The sequence below is a fragment of the Sminthopsis crassicaudata genome, chromosome 2, assembly GCF_048593235.1.
Source record: "Sminthopsis crassicaudata isolate SCR6 chromosome 2, ASM4859323v1, whole genome shotgun sequence".
Lineage (NCBI taxonomy): Eukaryota > Metazoa > Chordata > Mammalia > Dasyuromorphia > Dasyuridae > Sminthopsis > Sminthopsis crassicaudata.
This window is the reverse complement of record NC_133618.1, coordinates 275,529,567-275,549,756: the sequence shown is the minus strand read 5'-3', so window position 1 is coordinate 275,549,756 and position 20,190 is coordinate 275,529,567. Positions and strand designations below refer to the sequence as shown.

Genomic DNA, 20,190 nt, shown 5'->3' with positions numbered 1-20,190 from the left:
TAGTATATATGGCAGGAATCCACGTATTTTTGATTCCAACTCTGCTATTATGCCATATGGCTTCAGCTTGCACACAGTAGATGCTCAGAAATAGTTGCTGAATTAAATTAGGAAACATCCACTATAGTATGAAGAAACTTGTTTAAGGACAGAAAATGAATGAATAAACGAATGAATGAGAAAGCACTTATAAATGCTTACTATGTGCCAAGAACTGTGCTAAGTGATAAAATTACCCAAAAAAGGGCAAAAAATAGTCTCTCCTTTCAAGGAGCTCACTGTTTAATGGGGAGATAACATGCACTGGAAGTCAAAATCTAGAGCCTTGAGTTCAGAACCCTGAGTCCTTAATTTACAATCTAGAGTTTAGAATCCAGATTCTGGAATTTAGAACTCAGTATGCAGGGCCCAAATCTGTCTCTGTTTCTTTTTTTCTGTCTTTCTGTGTCACTTTTCTATCTCTATCTCTCTGTGTCTCTTTCTATGTTTCTCTATCTCTGTCTGTCTCTCTGTAATGGGATTAAGTAACTTTCCCAGAGTCAAACAACTGATAAGTCTCAATAATAAATAAGATTTGATTTGAACCCCAAGCCTCCTGACTTCAGCTTTGACAGTCTATCTACAGACCTAAAATGTTAAACTTAGAACTCAGAATCTAGAGACTAGAATCTAGATTAGGGATAATCATGTCTGAGGGGCAGCTAGATGGTGCAGTGGATAGAACAATGGCCCTGAAATCAGGAAGACCCGAGTTCAAATCCAACATTAAACATTTAACACTAGTTGTATGATCCTAGACAAGTCATTTAGACAACACTCAACAAAAAGAAAGAAAAGGAGGGAGATAATCATGTCTGGAAGGAAAAGTTCTCACCTGGGACTGTCTGGAAAAACCACCAATAGAATTTCTGAGGTAATTCAGACCTGTCAGGCAAAAAAGGGTTTTTAGGTGGGGCAGGAATTTACTAATCTTCCCAATCTCCAGTGACCCCTATCTCTTTCCCCTGTCTTGGCCCCTCTCCTCTCCAGTCCAGAGCAGCACATATGAGCAAATAGGATTCAACAGAACTAAGTCAGATTGCTCTACAAACTCCTTCATCCCTCCCCCCAGTTTAAAAGACCTCCCTGAGCCTTTCTATACCCTAATGACTTAATAGACAGCTTACTTTACCTCCTTTATGTCCAAAGTAGGAGGCTGAACTCACCCATCATCCCAGAAGAGCCCAGGAAAGAGACAAGACAGGACACTGAGTGGACTGATGGAAAACATGTAGATGTTGACCACATGGCCTGTGGCATGCAGGACTGAGGAAGAGAGAAACCGTTAAGAAGAGAGCTTGGGAGGATGTGTAGCATCCAAACCCATCCCTCCTCAAGTTCAAGGGGAAAGAAACACAGCCCAAAGTGAGAGAGGGCTTGAGTCTTTGGGACTCAAATCTCTGGTTCCTGATTAAAGGAACCAAAGAGAGTCCCTCAATTTTCTTTCTCTCACTTAGGGATCACACACTGAAATTCCACTATTAGAAAAGTTAAAAAGAAAGGACTCATAACAACCTTTCTCCTGCTCCCCTGGTTCCTCAAGCATTTGTTAAATGCTATTTACCAGATAATGTGCTAGGCACTAGAGATGCAAATATGAAAATGAAAGAACTTTTGGCTTCAATTAATTAATTTTCTTGTTTGCTTGTTTTCAGTCTTTTTGAAAAATATTTATTTTATTTTTTCTCCAATTTACATGTTGAAATAATTTTTTTTTTTTACATTTTCTTTTTAAGTTTTGAACTTGCTGGGCAGCAAGGTGGTGCAGTGGATAGAGCACAAGCCCTGGAGTCAGTAGGATCTGAGTTCAAATTTAGCTTCAGATACTTAATCCTTACTAGCTGTGTAACCATGGGCAAGTCACTTAACCCTATTGCCTTGCCAAAAAAGAGAGATAGAGAAAAGAAAAAAAGCTTTGAGTTCCAAATTCTATCCTTCCCTTTCTCCTTTCCCTCTCCCCTCCTTGAAATGATAAACAATCAATTATAAGTATATTCTTTTAAAGCTCAAATCCCACCTGGAGGGAGATAATACACTAAATCCCATTTATGCCAAGCTTAATGCCTTATTATAAGGAAGGCAAGGTTCTATCTCTCCCCATTGGTGCTGAGCAAGCCAAGGGAGGGAGTTTGAGTGAGAATAGGTAAAGGAACAAGGCACAAAAAAGAAAGAGAAAGGACTAAATCCTGATTTCATTTTCTTCACAAATTTTTTTGAATTTCTATCCACCATCAAAGCCCAATTCCAAGGCCATATCCTCTGAAAGAAGGATACTCTGATCTCTCCAATCAGAATTGATTCTTCCCTCTCCACACCCCATCCCATCCTTCTCTTTGTTTGCATCTCTCTAAAGCTTTTGTTTCAATATTTCCAAGGCCAGCAATTTCCTCCTCTTGGGAACAACCCCCATCAAAGTAAAGCACAACACATTGGCAACTTTGGGAAAGAGTTCTTATAGAATCTTTTTTTTTTTTTTTCCCTCTTTTCTTTTTTTCATTTTTTTTTCTTTTCCCTTTTTCTCATGGAGTCTTAAAGACTCAAAGATCTAGAGCTGAGCGGGACCTCAGAAGTAGAGTAGAAGCAACCCTTTCATTTTACAGAGCAAGAAATTTGGCCTACAGAGAGGAAGAAATTTGCCCACAGTCACACAAGTACTGGAGCATCCAAAATAGGATTTGAATACTGGCTTTCTGACTGTATTTAGTATTCTTTTCATTGTACCATGCATCTTCCTTAAAATTCATTCCAATTCATGCCAAAATAGCAATGAATTTAGCTAAACTAGTTGGATGATAGACACATAAGTTATCACTATCTGATATTTTCTCAGCTTGGTAGGAACAATCTGAACTTATATCCCACTGGTGTGGCCTTTAAGTATAGTAAATAATAATAATAGCGGAATATTAATGATATAAGTAACATTTATATAGTACTTACTTAGAGGGCACAGTGGATAGAGTGTCAGGCCTGGTATTAGAAAGAATCACATTCCCGAGTTCAAAATTGCCCTCAGACACTTACTGTGTGGTTGTGGATTAATTTAAACCACTGGGTTAAGTTTTTCCTTAACCCTATTTTCCTCAGTTTTTTCATCTGTAAAATGAGCTGGAGAAAGAAATGGCAAACTACTCCAGTATTGTGCCAAGAAAAACTCCAGTATTTTGCCAAGAAAACTCCAAATGACTTCATGAAGAATTGGCCATGACTGAAATGACTGAACAAGGTGTAGCCCATGGAGATCCTTACATACAATTTGGTGGCCTTTGTTTCTATTTGATTTTGACACCAATGATCTATACCATGCTTTCTGTCTCTCCTGCAATTAATTACACAGCAGAAATTTAATAAACTTTTTTTGAATCCTTGTTTCAAACTTACTGGGCTAGCCCTAAACCCTGATCACCCCATAGCATAGATAGGATTTCTTTCTTTTTTCTTTTTTTTTCCCTGAGGCTGGGGTTAAGTGACCTGCCCAGGGTCACACAGCTAGGAAGTGTTAAGTGTCTGAGACCAGATTTGAACTCTGGTCCTCCTGAATTCAAGGCTGGTGCTCTATCCACTGCGCCATCTAGCTGCACCCCATGGATAGGATTTCAAGCTAGAAGAGATTTTAAATCATTTCATCCACGTCTTCCACTTTCCAAATAAGGAAATAATTTTACCAAGGCCATATAATATAAGTAGTAAGTGCAGAGATAGGGTTTGGTTGGGCTTTTTTTTTTTTTTTTTTTGGTGGGGTATTTGGGATCATACATAAGTGCTAAGTATCTGAGGCCACATTTGAATTCAGGTCTCTTGACTCCAGAGTCCTGCTCTGTCCATTGCACCATCTAGCTGTCCCTCAGAGGTAGGGATATTTTCTAATTCCAAATCTAAGCCTCATTCTACTATTATGCCACATATCAAGTCAAGTCAGAAATAAGAAATTGTTTAGTACTTATCATTTGTCAGATATTGTGCTAAGCAAACACAAGATTTAAATGGATAGAAAAGCTTGTGCCCAGCAGAGGTAGGAAATAATGACAAACAGGAAAAAAGGAAAGGGAAAACAGAGAGTAGAAAGTAGTAACCCTTTGGGTCCTTTCCAAGTATGGCTATGATCTTATGAGAGAGAAGAATGAAGAAGAATAAGGAAAGAGGAAGGTGGAGGATATCTATAGGGTGGAATTAGGCTTATCCAAGCCAGGGTAGAGGAGGAGGGGCTTCCCTCTAGAAAAGAGCTATCTCTTACACCAGACTAGCCAGGAAGCACTCCTTCAGCCCTTCTCTGTCCTAAGAGGTCCATCTTTCTGGGAGTAAGATGAGTGGGGAGGGGAGGATGACTAGGAAGTGAGCTCCTACTCCCGGAGATTTACCTGTAAGCACAATAGCTGTAGCAGCAATGATTCGGTGGAAGTCCACGGCGGCATCAAAGGGCACATAGCGGTTGAGGAAGGTCTCCCGTAGGAAGGTGATGAGATTGCGGCACATGGTGAGCAGGATATAGGAGAACATGAAGGAGATGCTGGCTGCTGTCCCTCGGGACAGGATAATGCCCACCCGCGTAGTATCTGTGATGCTCATGTGATGTGCTGCAAAGGCATAGACTAAGGAGAGAAGAATCAGTGGGAGGGAGGTTCATCAGAGTCAAACTGATGCAGGAAAAAGCCCTAATTTGGCCTGTTTCACCCCCAGATTTGGTCATTCACAACAAACCCTACCTCTTTTGACAGTCTCTCAGATGGAACTCTATCCTCATGATTGTCAGAGGACAGGATCTCAAAGTTGAAACTAAAACTAATGTGGTGCAGGCAGGGCTTTGTCCCCAGAAAACATCATGGGATGATGACAAGATTTGCTTCCTTCCCAGGATAATGCAAGTTGTTGCACCCCATAACTTGCCTTACAGAACATGGCATAACCAGTTGCTCCACTCATGATACCCTATTCCAATGATCCACTACACTCAACAACCCCTTAGGGGGACAGGGCCAGCCTCAGAATCACTCTGTCTCCCTCTATGCCCAAGATCCAGCTATCCTCCAAACTACATCATCCTAGATAGTTATGCTTAGTCCTGTCTCTACTCACAGAAGACTTTACCCCTAAGAGCTATAACTCACAGTAGACCCTCTCCAGAAAAAGCCCTCCAGCAATGATGTAGAAGACTGCAGCACAGGCGATATGCCTACGATAGTTCTCAATGAAGCGCTTAAATTGCTGAATGGTCTGATGCCAATGGCTTCTCTGCAGCTTTTCCCGATGTGCTTCTGTGAAGGGCCTCGGCTGGAACGACGTCATCCTGCACAACAGATACACTCAACCTTTGCCTCCCAGATCCCCTCAGTGTTAGTAGCAAAGGATCCATCAAAATGGATGCACATCCTAAATATTGGTGAACAATATAAAACTGTTTTGAAACTGGTCCTAGAAATAAAATATAAAGAGGATGGGTTTTTGTAAAATGTCAGGCCTCTAGATGGAGGATGAACATAGATTTATGTCTGGGAGGGGCTTTAGAAGCTGTCAAGTTCAACCTACTCATTTTGCAGATAGGAAAAATAGAAAATTTAAATGACTTGCCTAGAGTCACACAGCTAGTAAGTAGCTGAGGAAGAATTTGAATCTATATCTCTTGATTCCAAGTCCTGTGCCCCATCCACTATACTATGCTGCATTTTATGTCACTTATTTCAGCCTGATGCTCAGTTTTACAGATACTATTCCCATCTATTCCCCAACACTGCCTACTCATACTCAGATCAGTCCTTTCCTTTCCTCTTCATTCCTGCCCCAACTCTTAGCAGGAGTCTGTTCTCATTCACTCTGTTATTATCTGCACCCATCTACATCTGACTAGGAGAAAGGAATGGTACATACTTTTTGCCAAACCTCTTTCGGACCTCCTGGGGTGGATCTGTTGTATTCACTGGGCACTTGAACATCTGCATTGGTGTCTCATCAGCTAGATTACTAAGGAGACATTTGAACATTCAAACAGGGAACAAAATAGGAGAAGACTGGACAAAGTAATGGTCCAAATTTCAAGGGACTCTTCCCAACTATTCAGGATTATAAATTCTGGGTGAAGGGGCAAGGAGCAGGGGTAAGAAACAAAGTTACTGGGGCCTTGTTGATTCTCAACTGCTCCTAGTGCCAGATCCATAACTAGCAGGATTACCTGAGTTCTGCCCCAGGATACACACATTCCTGGAGATCTTGCTTTCTTTTGAAGATAGGTGATAGCTTCCTTTCCATAGTCACCCCAATACTCATATTTCATAGGCCTATGTCAGTCTACCAACTAAATTCCAGAGTCCCATTATTGTGTGCCTCTCTCTTCAAGGACAACCCTCCTCCCGACCCTTCCCCTGTATAGCTCTATTATCATATCATATTATCCTCTACATTTTTACTTCATCCTTCTCTCCTCTCCCCTCCCCTCTCCCATGTGAATTTACTCCAGAAATCTTATTTACTCTTTTGCTGACCTCAAACCTAAGAATGCTGGAGAAAGGACTATATATACCCTCAGCTAGTGGGAAAAGTACATGTTTTCCATAAGTAAAGCCATAAAGTTAGCTTGGGCAATTCCAGTCACTTCCTTCTGTGGAAATAGTCATTCACCCTTTCTCTTTGCCCCACTCTTCCCTGCAAGAATACTGTTATCATTTCTGAATTAGGCTCACCAAATTTTATCCTGGCTAATGAAGGAGACTCGCCGGCATAGTTGTTTAATGACCTCAGGAACTTCCACACCTATAAATCCAAAAGAGGGGCAATGAGCAAACACACCTGACTTTCAGACTACACAGTCTGCCACTTCTAGTTCTACATCCTCTTTCTCCCATTTCAACATAGCGGGCTCTCCCCCATGAGACAAAAGAAAAAGAAATACCTCTGGAATTAGAAAAATGAGGATAAAATATCATCTTGGATGCTTGATACCAGTGTGACTTTACATAATCACAACTCCCTGAGATCCCAGTTTCCTCTATCTCTTGACTTCAAATATTTTCACTGACCACTCCCCACCCTTACCTCCACTCCATCTAGCCTGGAATGCTCTCCCTCCTCACTTCTGCCTTCTAACTTCCCTGGCTTCCTTCAAGTTATGAAGGTAAGAAGTTTCCCCCAGCCCTCTTTAATTCCTGTGTCTACCCTTAATTTATCCTGGATGTATATTTTATTTCCATTTGTCTTTTCCTTTAGATTGTGAGTTCCTTGAGAGCAGGGGTTGATTTTGCCTTTTTTTTGTATCTGCAGCATTTAGCACAGTGCATGGCACATAGCAAGTGCTTGATTAATGCTAGCCAATTGACTCATAAGCCCCTGATGATTTTCTATGAATGAACTCAATGTGTTACTCTCATCTTTTAATGAAGAAACATCCCTTCTCTTCTGGTAGGTGGAAATTACTTAATATCAATTTATGTCTAAAATATTTGATACAACATAGTATTTTCATCTTTTTGTTGTTGTTTGCTTGCTTTTTTCTTTCTGATTTTTTTCTTTTGATCTGATTTTTCTCGTGTAGCATGATAAATGTAGAAATATGTACAGAAAAATTGCACATGTTTAACATATATTAGATTTCTTGCTATCTAATGGGGAGGGTAAGAGGGAGGGAGAAAAATGGGAACATAAGGTTTTGCAAGAGTGAATGTTGTAAATTAACTTTGCATATATATTTTAAAAATAAAAGGCTATTATTAAAAAATAAAATATTTGTAATATTACAGCTTTCTAAGATGAGATTCTGAAAAATAAAGGCTCCTTAAAGATTGTGATTCTCATTTTTGTCTATCAGCCAGCATAGTATTTGACACTTGTGATACCCAATATAAATATGAGTTGTTATTTTATTGCTAATTTCTGTCTGAAGACTTTTGATTGAGTGTAGTCTGTCCCTAAATAGCCATAGAGATTCCCCTCAGGATTTTCTGTCTTATCCTCTCCTTGCAGTTACTTATCTTAGAAATTCCTATGGATTTCTTAATAAATGGATTAATTTGGTAGGTAGATGAGGATTAATAAGTCTTCTAAAGAAGGTAAGGGAGAGGGGGTGCAGCTAGCAGATTCAAGATATGTCTGTCATGGCTGCTCAGCCAATAAGCTGAAAACGGGAAACATCCAATAATTTGGAATTTAGTGGAAGAGTCTTATTGGATGATCAGTTTGCTCTCCAGCTGGTTGTGATACCCTAGCCTAGAGCAGATATATTTAAGACAGGTCACAGATAATGGCTCAGCTACTTTTGGTCACATGGAAAAACTGAACCAACCCTAAAGCATGCTCAAAGGAAACAAGATTTAGCTGCTATTGGCCATGTGTGAAGACTGAACTAAGACGCTATTTAAATTGGAGGGGGAGGAGCCTGGCTTCACCTGAGAAAAAAGGTAGTCTTCATAATAATCTAGGGATTATTCTTCACTCCCATTGAGACAGCGAGAAACAAGCCAGGACTGACATCCAGTTTTCTGGGGTCAGCCACCAGAGGCATTTCTGGGATAAGTGATAAGGGTATCTGCAAGCACAAGAGAATCTCTAGAGCTGCACAGGGAAGAGCCACTTTCTATCAAGGATTCCCAGACAGGAATCAGCAGTAAAATAACAACTCACATTTATACCAGGTATCAAAAGAATTTTAGTGCATATTTAAGCTTTGATAGCTTAAAACAGCCTACATGATGCCATAAGCTTTATAAACCACTTTCCTCACAATCCTGTGAGATAGATTGGTATTTATATCACACCCATTTTACAGTTGAGAAAATTAAAGTATAGAAGCAAGGTGATTTGTCCAGGATTTCACCAGTGATATTCTAACCCAGTTCTGAGTCTGTTCATGCAATTAGATCAGAGAGTAGGCTTCCTCTCTGGGTGAAGCTGGGTAAAACTGGGAGAGAGCTGAGCTGTCACTAAATTATAACATAGTATAATGCTTTTATAGTTGTTTTTACTGTATTTTCCCTTACTGTCCTAATAAAGTTTCCTTGAGGAAAAAAATTTAATTAAAGGGATTGATCTATACCTAGACCTAAAGAACTAGAAAGAGCGAAGTAGCTCTTTGAGCAAAAATATTAAATGCAGTTTCTTCTAGATGATGGGTTCTTAGCCTGGGGTCCATAGATTCCTAAGGGATTTACAGATAGAATTCAGGGAATTTTGTGAACTTGGAAGGGAAAAAAACATTACATTTTTATTTTCACTAACTTCTAACTGAAACTTAGCATTTCCTTCAATTATTAATATAGGTGAGGGCTTCTTAAACTTTTTCCATTTGCTACCTTTCTTTGCCCTAGAAAATTTTATGTGACCTGGGTATATAGGTTTATATAATAGGTATACAAATCAAACATTTACTGGTAATGATTCATAATTTCTTCACTCCCATATTTAATTTTACCCTATGTGGGGTCGTGAACCATAGCTTAAGAAGTTGGAATATAGGGAAAACAATTTATTCTGAGAAAGACTCCATAGATTTCACCAGATTACCAAAAAGGACCATGACATATACAACAAAGATTTAAGTATCCCTTACCCAGATAGAACTTGAGGTGTTGAACCTGTTTCCCAAGGTTCATCATTGCTTCTCCTTTCTTCTGGGATAAATATTCTCTTTTCAGGTATATTTATATTTAAAAGTGGACCCAAGTGAAAGAGACTTAAATGAATCTCTAATAGGAAATCAAATACCACTGCAAGCAGACAGAGGATATATTTGGGGTACAGCAGAAATTGATATCTTTAAATCCCATTGGACAGGCAATTATCTATTCATCTTACATATAAGGTTGACTCCACATCTTTGTCCTGTGTCCTATTCTTTCCCTCCTAAGCTCTCAACTCAGGCTTGAAAAGGCTCTTTATGAATTTCTTGACTTTATTTGCAGATTTTAAAGCAAAAAAAAATAATCTTTCTGATACTGAATCTGATTATATTATGCAAACATCTTCAATGGCTCCCTATTACCTCCAGAGAAAGATTGGAATTCAATGCTTATCACAGCCTGATGTCACCTTGCATTTCCTTTCCACATGTTCCAGCCAAACTGGACTATTCAGGCCTTCTAAAGACATTTAATTTTGCTATTCTTCTGTTATCTTTGCTTTAGATGTTTGAACCCTATGCTTCAATTTCTTTCCTTCTCTTCTTTATCTGGTGAATTCCTCCTATCCTTCTTTTAAAGCATATCTTAATGATATTTCTTCCAATCAGACTTCCCTTGATAATGACTTTTCTTCTCAGAATTTAGGTAGTCATTATTTCTCATCTCTCTAATATACTTATTATGTTTTTATATTGTTAGATTATAAACTCCATGAGGGGTAGGAACCATGCTTATCATAAAGCAGAGTGTTCTACAATATAGTTTAAACTTCTTAATATTTATCATAACATATTGTAAAATAGAAGCTTACAAGCCTAAAAAAACAATTAAGCTAAGCCTGTAATACAAGTAATGAAGATTTTTCTGATAAAAACGAAAACTTTCCTCTTTTCTTCATACTTGGCTCTATCCTCAATCATAGAAGCTGGTCCCTGTGATAGCAGACTCTTATGAGTTTGGGCCTGTGACATCTAGATCCAATATGCCCTCTCTGATCCTTAAGCATTCATTCTTAGGTATCCTTCAATCTGCTGCCTAATACTTTGTCTTCTAGGATGGAGGTGAAAATTATAATATTGAAACTCTCAGTGACCTCTCAAATAGCCAGAAGCATAGGATTTAGAGCAGGAAGAGACCTCTGTGATTACTTAGTCAACTTCCTCATTTTACCAGATAGAGAAACTGAGGCCCAGGGTCACATAGCTAATACGTAATAACTCCAAGACTTAAACTCAAGTCTTTTGACTATAAGTCTAAAATTCTTCCCATTGAGCTGGATTACCTGTTCTATTCTCACTCCACCCATTGTCTGTGTCTCTCACCCTTCCTCCCCTTTACTCAACCAGAACTTAGTTTAGATTGTCCAAATATTCATAATCCTGGGAGAGGCTGGATTTGGCTTCAATGTATTTCCAGTGAGATTCTGAGCCTAGAAGCCATCAAAATGTGGCTACATCCAGCCCAACCCACAGATCCTTTGCTCATCCTGACACCACCCAAGTGATCCTTAGGATTTCTAGTGCCCTTATTCAGAATAACCTGTTTCATTTCTTGTGTCTCAGTCAAGGAGGACTCTGGTTTCCCATCACAGCTTCCACCCTTAAACCCAAGTTGGAACAGGTGATATAGTGCTGGGACGGAATTTGTCCTGAGCTCTTAAAGAGTTTCCTTTGGTGTGTGTGTGGGGTGGTTGCTGTGAAAGGAGACGATGTTCCCCCATGATCCCTCCCCTTGCCCAAGTCAACCAATGGAGCTTGGATTCAGAGTTGGCTAAAATAGAATCCCATTTCCCCCCAGTTTAGGTTAATCCTTTGCATTTCATTCTCTCTTTTCCCAATCTCAGAAATAATCTCACCTTTAATACATAGTTGTGTGAATCGGAGTTCGCTGTCATGGTCCCTTAGCATGAAGTGGAAATCTTCCCAGGTCAGCTCCTCCTTGTCTTGGAAACCAGACTCTCGGAACATGGACTCTACCACCTCGGTCAGCTGGGTTTTGGACAGGCAATTGTTGGAAATCTCAATGAAGGACCTGAACCCAGAACCAGAAACAGAATCAGGGCTAGGACAGTCAGACCCTGGTAGGAACAGCAAAACTCAGAAACCCTGAATTCCAACTATTTTCTCCCTAACTCCCTGGGCCTTGGCTGAGTGCTAGCTAGCATTTACTAAACCTCTTCCCCTTTCAATCTACCAGAAAGGCTAAAAGTCTTGTCCTACTAACCCAATAATCAGTGTTGTTATTCATTCATTTCAGTCCTGTCTGACACTTTGTGATCCCATTTAGGGTTTAATTGACAAAGATTCTGGAGCAGTTTGCCATTTTCTTCTCTGGCTCATTTAACAGATGAGGAAATTGAGGTACATGGGGTTAAGTGACTTGCCCAAGATCACACAGCTAGTAATTGTCTGAGGCCAGATTTGAACTCTAGGGCAGGCACATAATCTACTGTGTCACCCTAATAGTGTCTAACCCCACTCCGAGTCAGGAGGTGCTCCACTCCCTACTTCTTCCTTCCCCTTTCCTTTTTCCTTATTTGCTCCCCCTCCCTAGCTCTAACCCTGCCCATCCTCTTGGCAGCTGTCATTGTGCTGACCTAATCATCCTGATGAATTCCTCCTTGGAAATGAGCCCGTTACCATCAAAGTCGTACATCCGGAACATGAGACGGGACTTCTCCTCAGGGGAGCCTGGGTAAAGGAAGGTCCCAATCATTTTCCAGAGGAAAACCCCATATTCCCCCAACCCAGATAAGCTCAGGAGACATTCTGAAGGAAATCCAGTTTTAGAGAGATCTCACACACCTAGGTCAAGAAACTGGGTTCTTATACCTTATTGTTGCTTAGAATAGTAACAGTAGCAGCTATTTTTACATTGCTTAAAGTTTAGTGTTTCCTTCACAATATTTCTTGAGTAAAGGTAAAGTTGTATCTATTTTAATTGACTTGTCACACAAAAAGTAATTCTCAGAGCCATGATTCTTCATTGACTCTGAGGCCAGGGCATTTGCCATTAAACTGATATCTCCTGGCACTACTTTTCAACTTCCAGCCCCCTTAATCCCTGCCCTGCTATTGCTGATGTCTCTCTTGCAGAACCTCCCTCCTGCAGTCCCATTTCCAGTAGAGTGAACATCTCCCACTATCACCTTCACAGTTCATTTCTAAGGTCAAATTTCCCAGGCCATGCCCTCCATAGTGAGCCTCCTCTCTCCTCCTTTTACCAGTTTAGCCTCCTTTGTCCATCCTCACTCCTCGCCTACCTTTCATGAAGACCACCAGGATGTCCAAGAATTCCCGAAAGGATAAATAGCCATTGCCATCTTTGTCAGCCAGAGAGAACATGGACTCTACAAACATGGCCTGAGGTTTGAGGCCAAGGGAATCAGCAAATTCTGCCCTGCTTAGCTCACAGGCCAGAGCCTCTCTCACTTTTTGAGATGAGTCCAAGGGCAGGTTCCCTGCATCTGCCTGGTTAATGTCCAGCACCTGTAGTTGGATAAATAAGGAAAAAGGGAGATGGAAGTCAGTCAGAGAGTGTGGCTGAGTTGGAGGCCTGAGAATCTGAGCCAGGCTAGAAAAAAAAAAAGTTGGAGATCAGGGAATCCTAGTCAGTAATTCAAGAGCACTTTAGGATAAGAAAGGCAGATGGGGAAATTAAAACTATGGGAAAAAGGGTAAATTCTCTTGTTACTCAGTTGTTTTTCAGTTGTGTCCAACACTGTGACACCATTTGGGGTTTTCTTAACAAAGATAGTGGAGTGGTTTGCTATGTCCTTCTCCAGCTCATTTGATAGATGAAAAAACTGAGGCATAGGGATAAGTGATTTGCCCAGGGTCACACAGCAAGTAAATTCTGGATTTAAACTCAGACCTTTATTTATTTATTTATTTTTCTGAGGCAATTGGAGTTAAGTGACTTGCCCAGGGTCATACAGCTAGGAAGTGTTAAGTGTCTGAGGCCAGATTTGAACTCGGGTCCTCCTGAATTCAGGGCTGGTGCTCTATCCACTGTGCCACCTAACTGCCCCTCAGACTTTCTAGATACCAGGCTCAACCCTATCTACTAGCTGCTCTTTATTTACCTTTAATTGATAAATTCTAATCCCAAACCATCTTTCCAGCCCATCCAGTAACATCCCCTGTGATCCAGCCCAGCTGGCCTTCTCTCTGAGGAACAGCACTATATATCCCACCTCCCTGCCTTTTGTATTGAACATTTCCATGACTAGAATGCATTGTCTTCTAACTTCCACCTTATAGAATCCCTCTGTTCTTTTCAGGATACATCTCAAATACCATCTTCTATATGAAGTGTTCTCTGATCTTCCCAATTGCTAATCTCCTCCTCCTTCCCTTCTTAACTACTAAGTAATTGTTATCTTTACATGTGCTCTATGTAATAACATTTTTATTTGTCTCCTCTTCTTTGGAATAAACATTATTTCATTTAAAAAAATATTTGTATCCCCATTGTCTAACAGTGCTCCAGGTACCCAGTAGGTACTTAACAAATGCTTGTTAGTTGATTGTTTGAAATTTAATCAACTGATCTTTGAGCAAGTCAAGATCTCTAAACTACCATTCCTCAAATATAAAATGAAGGAGTTGGAATAGAGGGTCCCTTCCAGTTAAAAAACTAAGGTGCTATGAAGAATTCAAGTGCCTACTATGTGCAGGCACTTTTGTAAACACTGGGAATATAAAAAACAGCAAAAGATAGTCCCTGTCCTCAAGGAGCTTACAATCAAATGGAAGACATAACATGAAACCAAATATATACAGAGCAAACTATATACAGGATAATTAGGAAAAGATTAAAAGAAAAGTATCAAAGAGCATATTAAAAGACAAGGAATTAAGAAGAATTAAGAAAGGTTTCCTAAAGAAGGAGAGATTTTAATTGGGATTTGATCCTTCTGTTTCTCCAGTCAGTGAATTTAAATTAATAGAGTATTAAATTTAGAAGGGTTATTCTTAATGATAGCAATTTCAGAAACTCTCTTTTTATAGTTTAGAAACTGAAACTTAGAGAATTAAAGTGATTTGTCCTAGGTCATGCAGATCATTAGTAGTAGAACTGGGATTCAAATCTACATCTGAGGTTTCATTCAGTTATTCATTTCAGTTCATTGCTCTGTGATTCAGTTTCCTCAACTATAAAATGAGAAAAATGTGGTCTACAAGATCTCTAGTCTCTTCAGGTTCTAAATCTTTGATCTTATGGATTATATTTTATTGTATTTATTCTTGTTCACTCTCTTCAGTCATGTCCAACTCTTTGTGACCCCATTTGGGTTTTCTGGGCAAAGAAAAATGAAGTGATTTACCATTTCCTTCTCCAGTCCATTTTACAGATGAGGAAAAGTGAGGTAAGGAAGGATAAATGACTTTCCCAGGCTCACACAGCTAATAAATGTCTGAGATTGAATTTGAGATATGTTCAAAGATATGTACAAAGATGAGCCTTTTTGACTCTAGATCTGACATTCTGTGCACTGTGGTGCCCCCTAGCTGGACTCAAACAAATCACTTTCCCTTTTTTGTCATCAGTTTCTTCTTTTGCAAAATGTAGGACTTGAATAAGATAAGCTCTGAGATTCCTTTAAACTCTGAGTCTTGTAATCCAATGGCAGTAACTCTCTCTGGATATCAATTTTCAGATCATTAAAATGAAAATAATATTTGTTTTGTCTATCTCTAGTGGGATTTGTAAGGCTCAAGTGAGATATGAACATGAAAGCATTTTTTAATATTTAAAATTCTGTACAGATGTTAGGGATTATTAACCAATCCTTTATCTGGGACAAAAATGCCAACAGTTAAAAAGCAACAGTATCTGCTTTCCTCTTTGTAGGGAAAGAAGAAAAAAAAGGGTTTCCCAGGGTCTCTGATTAGCACCCTCTTTCCCCACCAAACAGGAGCACAGGCCAAAGAGCTGAGAGTTCTCCATATCCTGAATCAGTCTGAGCTCCAGGGGAGCTGCAGAGATGGTTCTTGGGCCTTTAGAGCAGTTGAGCTCTACAGACCTGAGGGGATTATGGTAGCCAAGGATCAGACTTGAAGGCCTAATGTCAGAGAAGAACTATTATGACATTTCCATATAAAATCAGGAGATTGAATAATAGAAACATTTCTCAAATCTCAGAAGAATTTTCTCTGAGATATAACCTATACCTCTTTGGAAGTAATATTCCTCTCAACTGCACCTATCAATTTATTGGGATTTTTAAAACTTTACATATATATATATTTATTCATTTATTTTTCCAGTTACCTGTAAAACAATTTTCCTTACATTTGTTTTTAAAATGTTAGGGTCCAGATTCTCTTCCTTATTCCCTCCCCACCCTGACTAAGAAGGCAATAATATGAAGATATACAAAGCATTTCCATAAAAGTAATTTAATCAATTTGTTTTGTGTCATATTAATACACTTGTAATCTAATACTAATGAGTATCCCAAAAGTCTTAGTGCAATTTAAAGCTATTAAATTTTTTGGGATATTCTATATATGTGTTAGCTTTCATAAATAGAAAAGTGCTTCGAAGTAGTTAGAGCACTGAGCCTGAAGTCAGGAAGATCTGAGCTCAAATTTGTTCTCAGATATTCATTAGCTCTATTATCTTGAGTAAATCACATAAACCTGTTTCAGTTTCCTCACCTGTAAAGTGGGGTTAGAAATAACACCTATCTCAAAGGTTTGTTGTGAGAATCAAATGAGATCATCTTTATAAAAATGTTTAAAAGTAAGGTGCCTAACATACACTTGTGCTAGAAATATACATGCATATATATCATATATATTTATACACTTAACATACATTTGTGCTAGAAATATATATCATATATATATTATACATATGTACATGTATCTATTTATATATGTATATGTAATATATACCTTTAGCTATTATATACATTATTGTATTATTGATTATATAGTCTATAATAGATTATATTATCAATATAATATATAATTAATAATATATTACATATGATATATAATTAATAGTAAAATATATTATTATATAAATATAATTGTTGTTGTTGTTCAATCGTATCTAACTAATCATGACCCCATTTGGGGTTTTCTCAGCAAAGATAGGAAAGTGATTTGCCATTTTCTTCTCCAGCTCATTTTACAGATGGAGAAACTGAGGCAAATAAGATAAGTGACTTACCCAGCATTTTACAGCTATTAAGTGTCCAAGGACATATTTGAATTTAGGAAAATGAATCTTCCTGACTCTGGGCCCAATGCTCTAGTCATTGTATCATCTAGCTGTTATATATATATATATATATATATATATATATATATATATATATATATATATGTATATATATATATATATATATATATATATATATATATATATATATATATGTATAGTGTAGTATAGTACATGGATAGAACTGCCAGACAGAGTAAAGAAGACCTGTTTAAATCTCACCTCCAACATGTAGGTGTCAGTTACCTGAGTTTATTTAAATACAAAGTCATAGCTGGGTGAAGGGAGTTCCCCTAAACTAAGGGAATATTTCCATATGGTTATTGTTGATAAAAGACAATACGTCAATTAGTGGATCTAAAATTTGGCCCAAACCCACCTTTTCAATCTTATCTTCCATTATTAACCCAAATAAATACTCTGCTCCAAGCAAACTTCTGTTTCTTCACTTCCAAACCTGTCTTGCCCCACCCTAATCTGCCACTTGGCTCACACTATTTCCCTCTTTCTACACTTCTCTTTGCCTATTTAAAAACTATCTTTCCTTGAGGGCCCAGATCGTTCCCATCTCCTCCATGTAGTCTTCCTTGACAATAATAATAACAGCTAGTGTTGATATAGTGCTTTAAGGTTTACAAAGCTCTTTACAAATATTATCTTATTATCTTCACAAGAACTCTGAGAGATAAGTATTATTATTATTATTATTTTACAGATGAAGAAACTGAGTACAAGGTTATGTTACTTTCCTAGGGTCATATAGGTCCTTTAGGTCATATGGGTCCAAGTTGGTTTTCCTGAATTCTACACAATTCTCTACTAAGTTACCCAACAGCACACCCCAAAGTGATCTCTCCACACTAATTCTCATCTGAACTGACTCATTGATTCCCAAGTCTTGCAGTTGTAATGACCTTAAAAATTACACATTGCTAATGGATGAATAATCTTTTCCTATATATATGTTGCATTTCTTCGATTCTTGTTATTCAGTCATGTTTGATTCATCATGATCTCATCTGAGGTTTTCTTAGCAAAGATGCAAGAGTGGTTGGCTGTTTCCTTCTCCAGCTCATTTTACAGATGAGGAAACTGAGGCAAACAGGGATAAGTACTTGCTCAAAGTCACCCAGCTAGTAAGTAAGTGTCTGAGATGAGATTTGAACTCAGGAAGATGAGACTTCCTGACTCCAGGATTGATGCTTTATCCACTTGCAAAACCTAAGCTGCTTTTCTCTTCAATTACACTGTAAGTTATTTGAGGGTTTTTTTTTTCATTTTAAAGCTTTTTATTTTCAAAATATATGCATAATAGTTTTCAACATTCACTCTTGCAAACTTTGTGTTCCAAATTTTTTCTCCCTCCCTTTCCCCCATCCCCTTCCTTAGATGACAAATAATCCAATATATGTTAAACATGTGCAATACTTCCATACATGTTTCAACAATTATTATGCTGAGGTACTATACTTCTTATCCTTTATAGTGTCAAGAGATGGGGACACTGTGAGTCTGAAAAAAAATGATTGAGAAGCAGCCAGAAGCTGTTGGGGCAGGGGAAGGATTTGGAGATGTAGAGATTCTTTTGAATCCCCAAGCCTATATCATCAGGAAATGGACTTAAGGACAATTTTGGTCAAGTGGAAGTTTAAAGAATAGTCTCAGAACAAGGATTGATGATCAAGGGAGCATGAAAGGAAGGCTATGATTGGAGAGTGAATCTTGTTTTTAGAGATTAAGTGAGAGTAAGAAGTTCCTCTGGTTGTGTCAGCTTCAGGAATTGAATAAAGGAGGGATTTCTGGGTGAGAATGATTCAGTGGGTTTTATGGTGGAGAGAGTACAAGGATGAGTAAGCAAGTGCATGTTAGGGCAAGTGTAAAGCAGAAGCCCCATATGTACATGAGGACCATAATGAGGGAGAAAATATATAGAGTAGGACAAAGACCTTGGTCCTACTTTAATTTCCCACCACCTTCCCCTTCCTACCACCCACTACAGATAATCACACATTAGACACAGAGCTGAAAAGCTCTGAAAAGCTTGCTGAAAAGCAATAGAATGGGATTATTTCTTATTTGGCACATGTGAATCATGAGGTTTCTGAAATTGATGGTAACTGGTCAATGCTAGCAGAATCAGGGCTTTTATTTGGATGGTAAAATATTGGTGAACAGAATGGAGGTCAAACAATTAATGAGAACACAGGGAATTAGATAGCTAGCTGGTTGAAGAAAAGCAAATATAAATGGAGCCTTCTCCATAAGTTCATAGATCTAGGGCTAGAAGGGATTTCAGAGATCATCTAGTCCAATTCTTTCATTTTACACATAAGGAAATTGAGAACCAAGGAGATTATAACTTGTCCAAGTCCAGGTAAATCATTTCAGAAGCAAGATCTGAACTAAAATTTTTAAATTTCAGACAAATTACAAGACACCTTCCTTTATACCATGTTTATTGTTTATTCTTATGTTTTGCTGAGGCAATTGGGATTAAGTGACTTGCCCAGAATCACACAGTCAGAAAGTGTTAAGTGTCTGAGGCTAGATTTGAACTCAGATCCTCCTGACTTCAGGACTGGTGCTCTATCCATTGCACCACCTAGCTGCCTCCCTGACTTCCTTATTCTAAGGAAAGTATTCACAGAGACTAAGGTAGGCATCAAAGAACATAACTAGGAAAGGAAATGGGGAAAGGGGTTAACTTTTTCCTTTAAAGAGACTCTTTAACTTTTAATTTAAGGCATAATGAGATGACACAGATGATTCTCAGAATAGCCTGGGCATAGATTCAATAAAACAAATGGGACATTGACTTTGAATTTTGGAGAAATTGCTCTAGGGCTGAAAGGAAGAAGCTCCAGGTGGGGTTGGGGAGCAAAAAACAAAGACTTATTCGGGGGTTCTGAGTCTAGGCTGACCTCATCTCTGGGAAGTACCTGAAATACATTTTTTCAGCAAGTTTCTAAGGGTGGAGTTAGGCCATAAAACTTTTAATGATGTTGCTATGAATCAAAGTTAGTCAGGGTAACCAGTATATGCTAGCCCTGGACAAAAATATAGTTAAAGAGGTTGGTTTTTTCCTTCCTAAAATAAGGATAATAACAAACTATTTTTCCATAAATAAATTATTTCACTTTGTTTCCATAAATAAGGAAGATGCTTTATAAACTTTAAAGTGATATATAAAGAGAAGCAGCATGCCAACTACAGAGAATAGAGGACTCGACTTGGAAGCAGAAAGACCTAAATTTGAAACCCACTTTAATCCTTGGTTAGCTGAATGATCCTGGGTAGATCACCTAAATTTCCAGGA

At 38.5% G+C, this 20,190-nt stretch overlaps 1 protein-coding gene across 1 annotated transcript in view; it reads right to left on the bottom strand.

Annotated features, from left to right (window-relative positions):
* Positions 1-20,190, bottom strand: part of DUOX1 (dual oxidase 1) — a 61,700-nt gene that overhangs the window by 14,789 nt on the left and 26,721 nt on the right. Inside the window, exons 19-27 of the mRNA XM_074289515.1 lie at positions 12,901-13,126; positions 12,235-12,328; positions 11,494-11,669; positions 6,711-6,780; positions 5,902-5,994; positions 5,145-5,323; positions 4,398-4,628; positions 1,206-1,305; positions 875-924 (exon numbers count right to left, since the gene is read on the bottom strand). Coding sequence (XP_074145616.1) covers positions 875-924; positions 1,206-1,305; positions 4,398-4,628; positions 5,145-5,323; positions 5,902-5,994; positions 6,711-6,780; positions 11,494-11,669; positions 12,235-12,328; positions 12,901-13,126 — 1,219 coding nt within the window. The remainder of the gene's footprint in view (positions 1-874; positions 925-1,205; positions 1,306-4,397; positions 4,629-5,144; positions 5,324-5,901; positions 5,995-6,710; positions 6,781-11,493; positions 11,670-12,234; positions 12,329-12,900; positions 13,127-20,190) is intronic.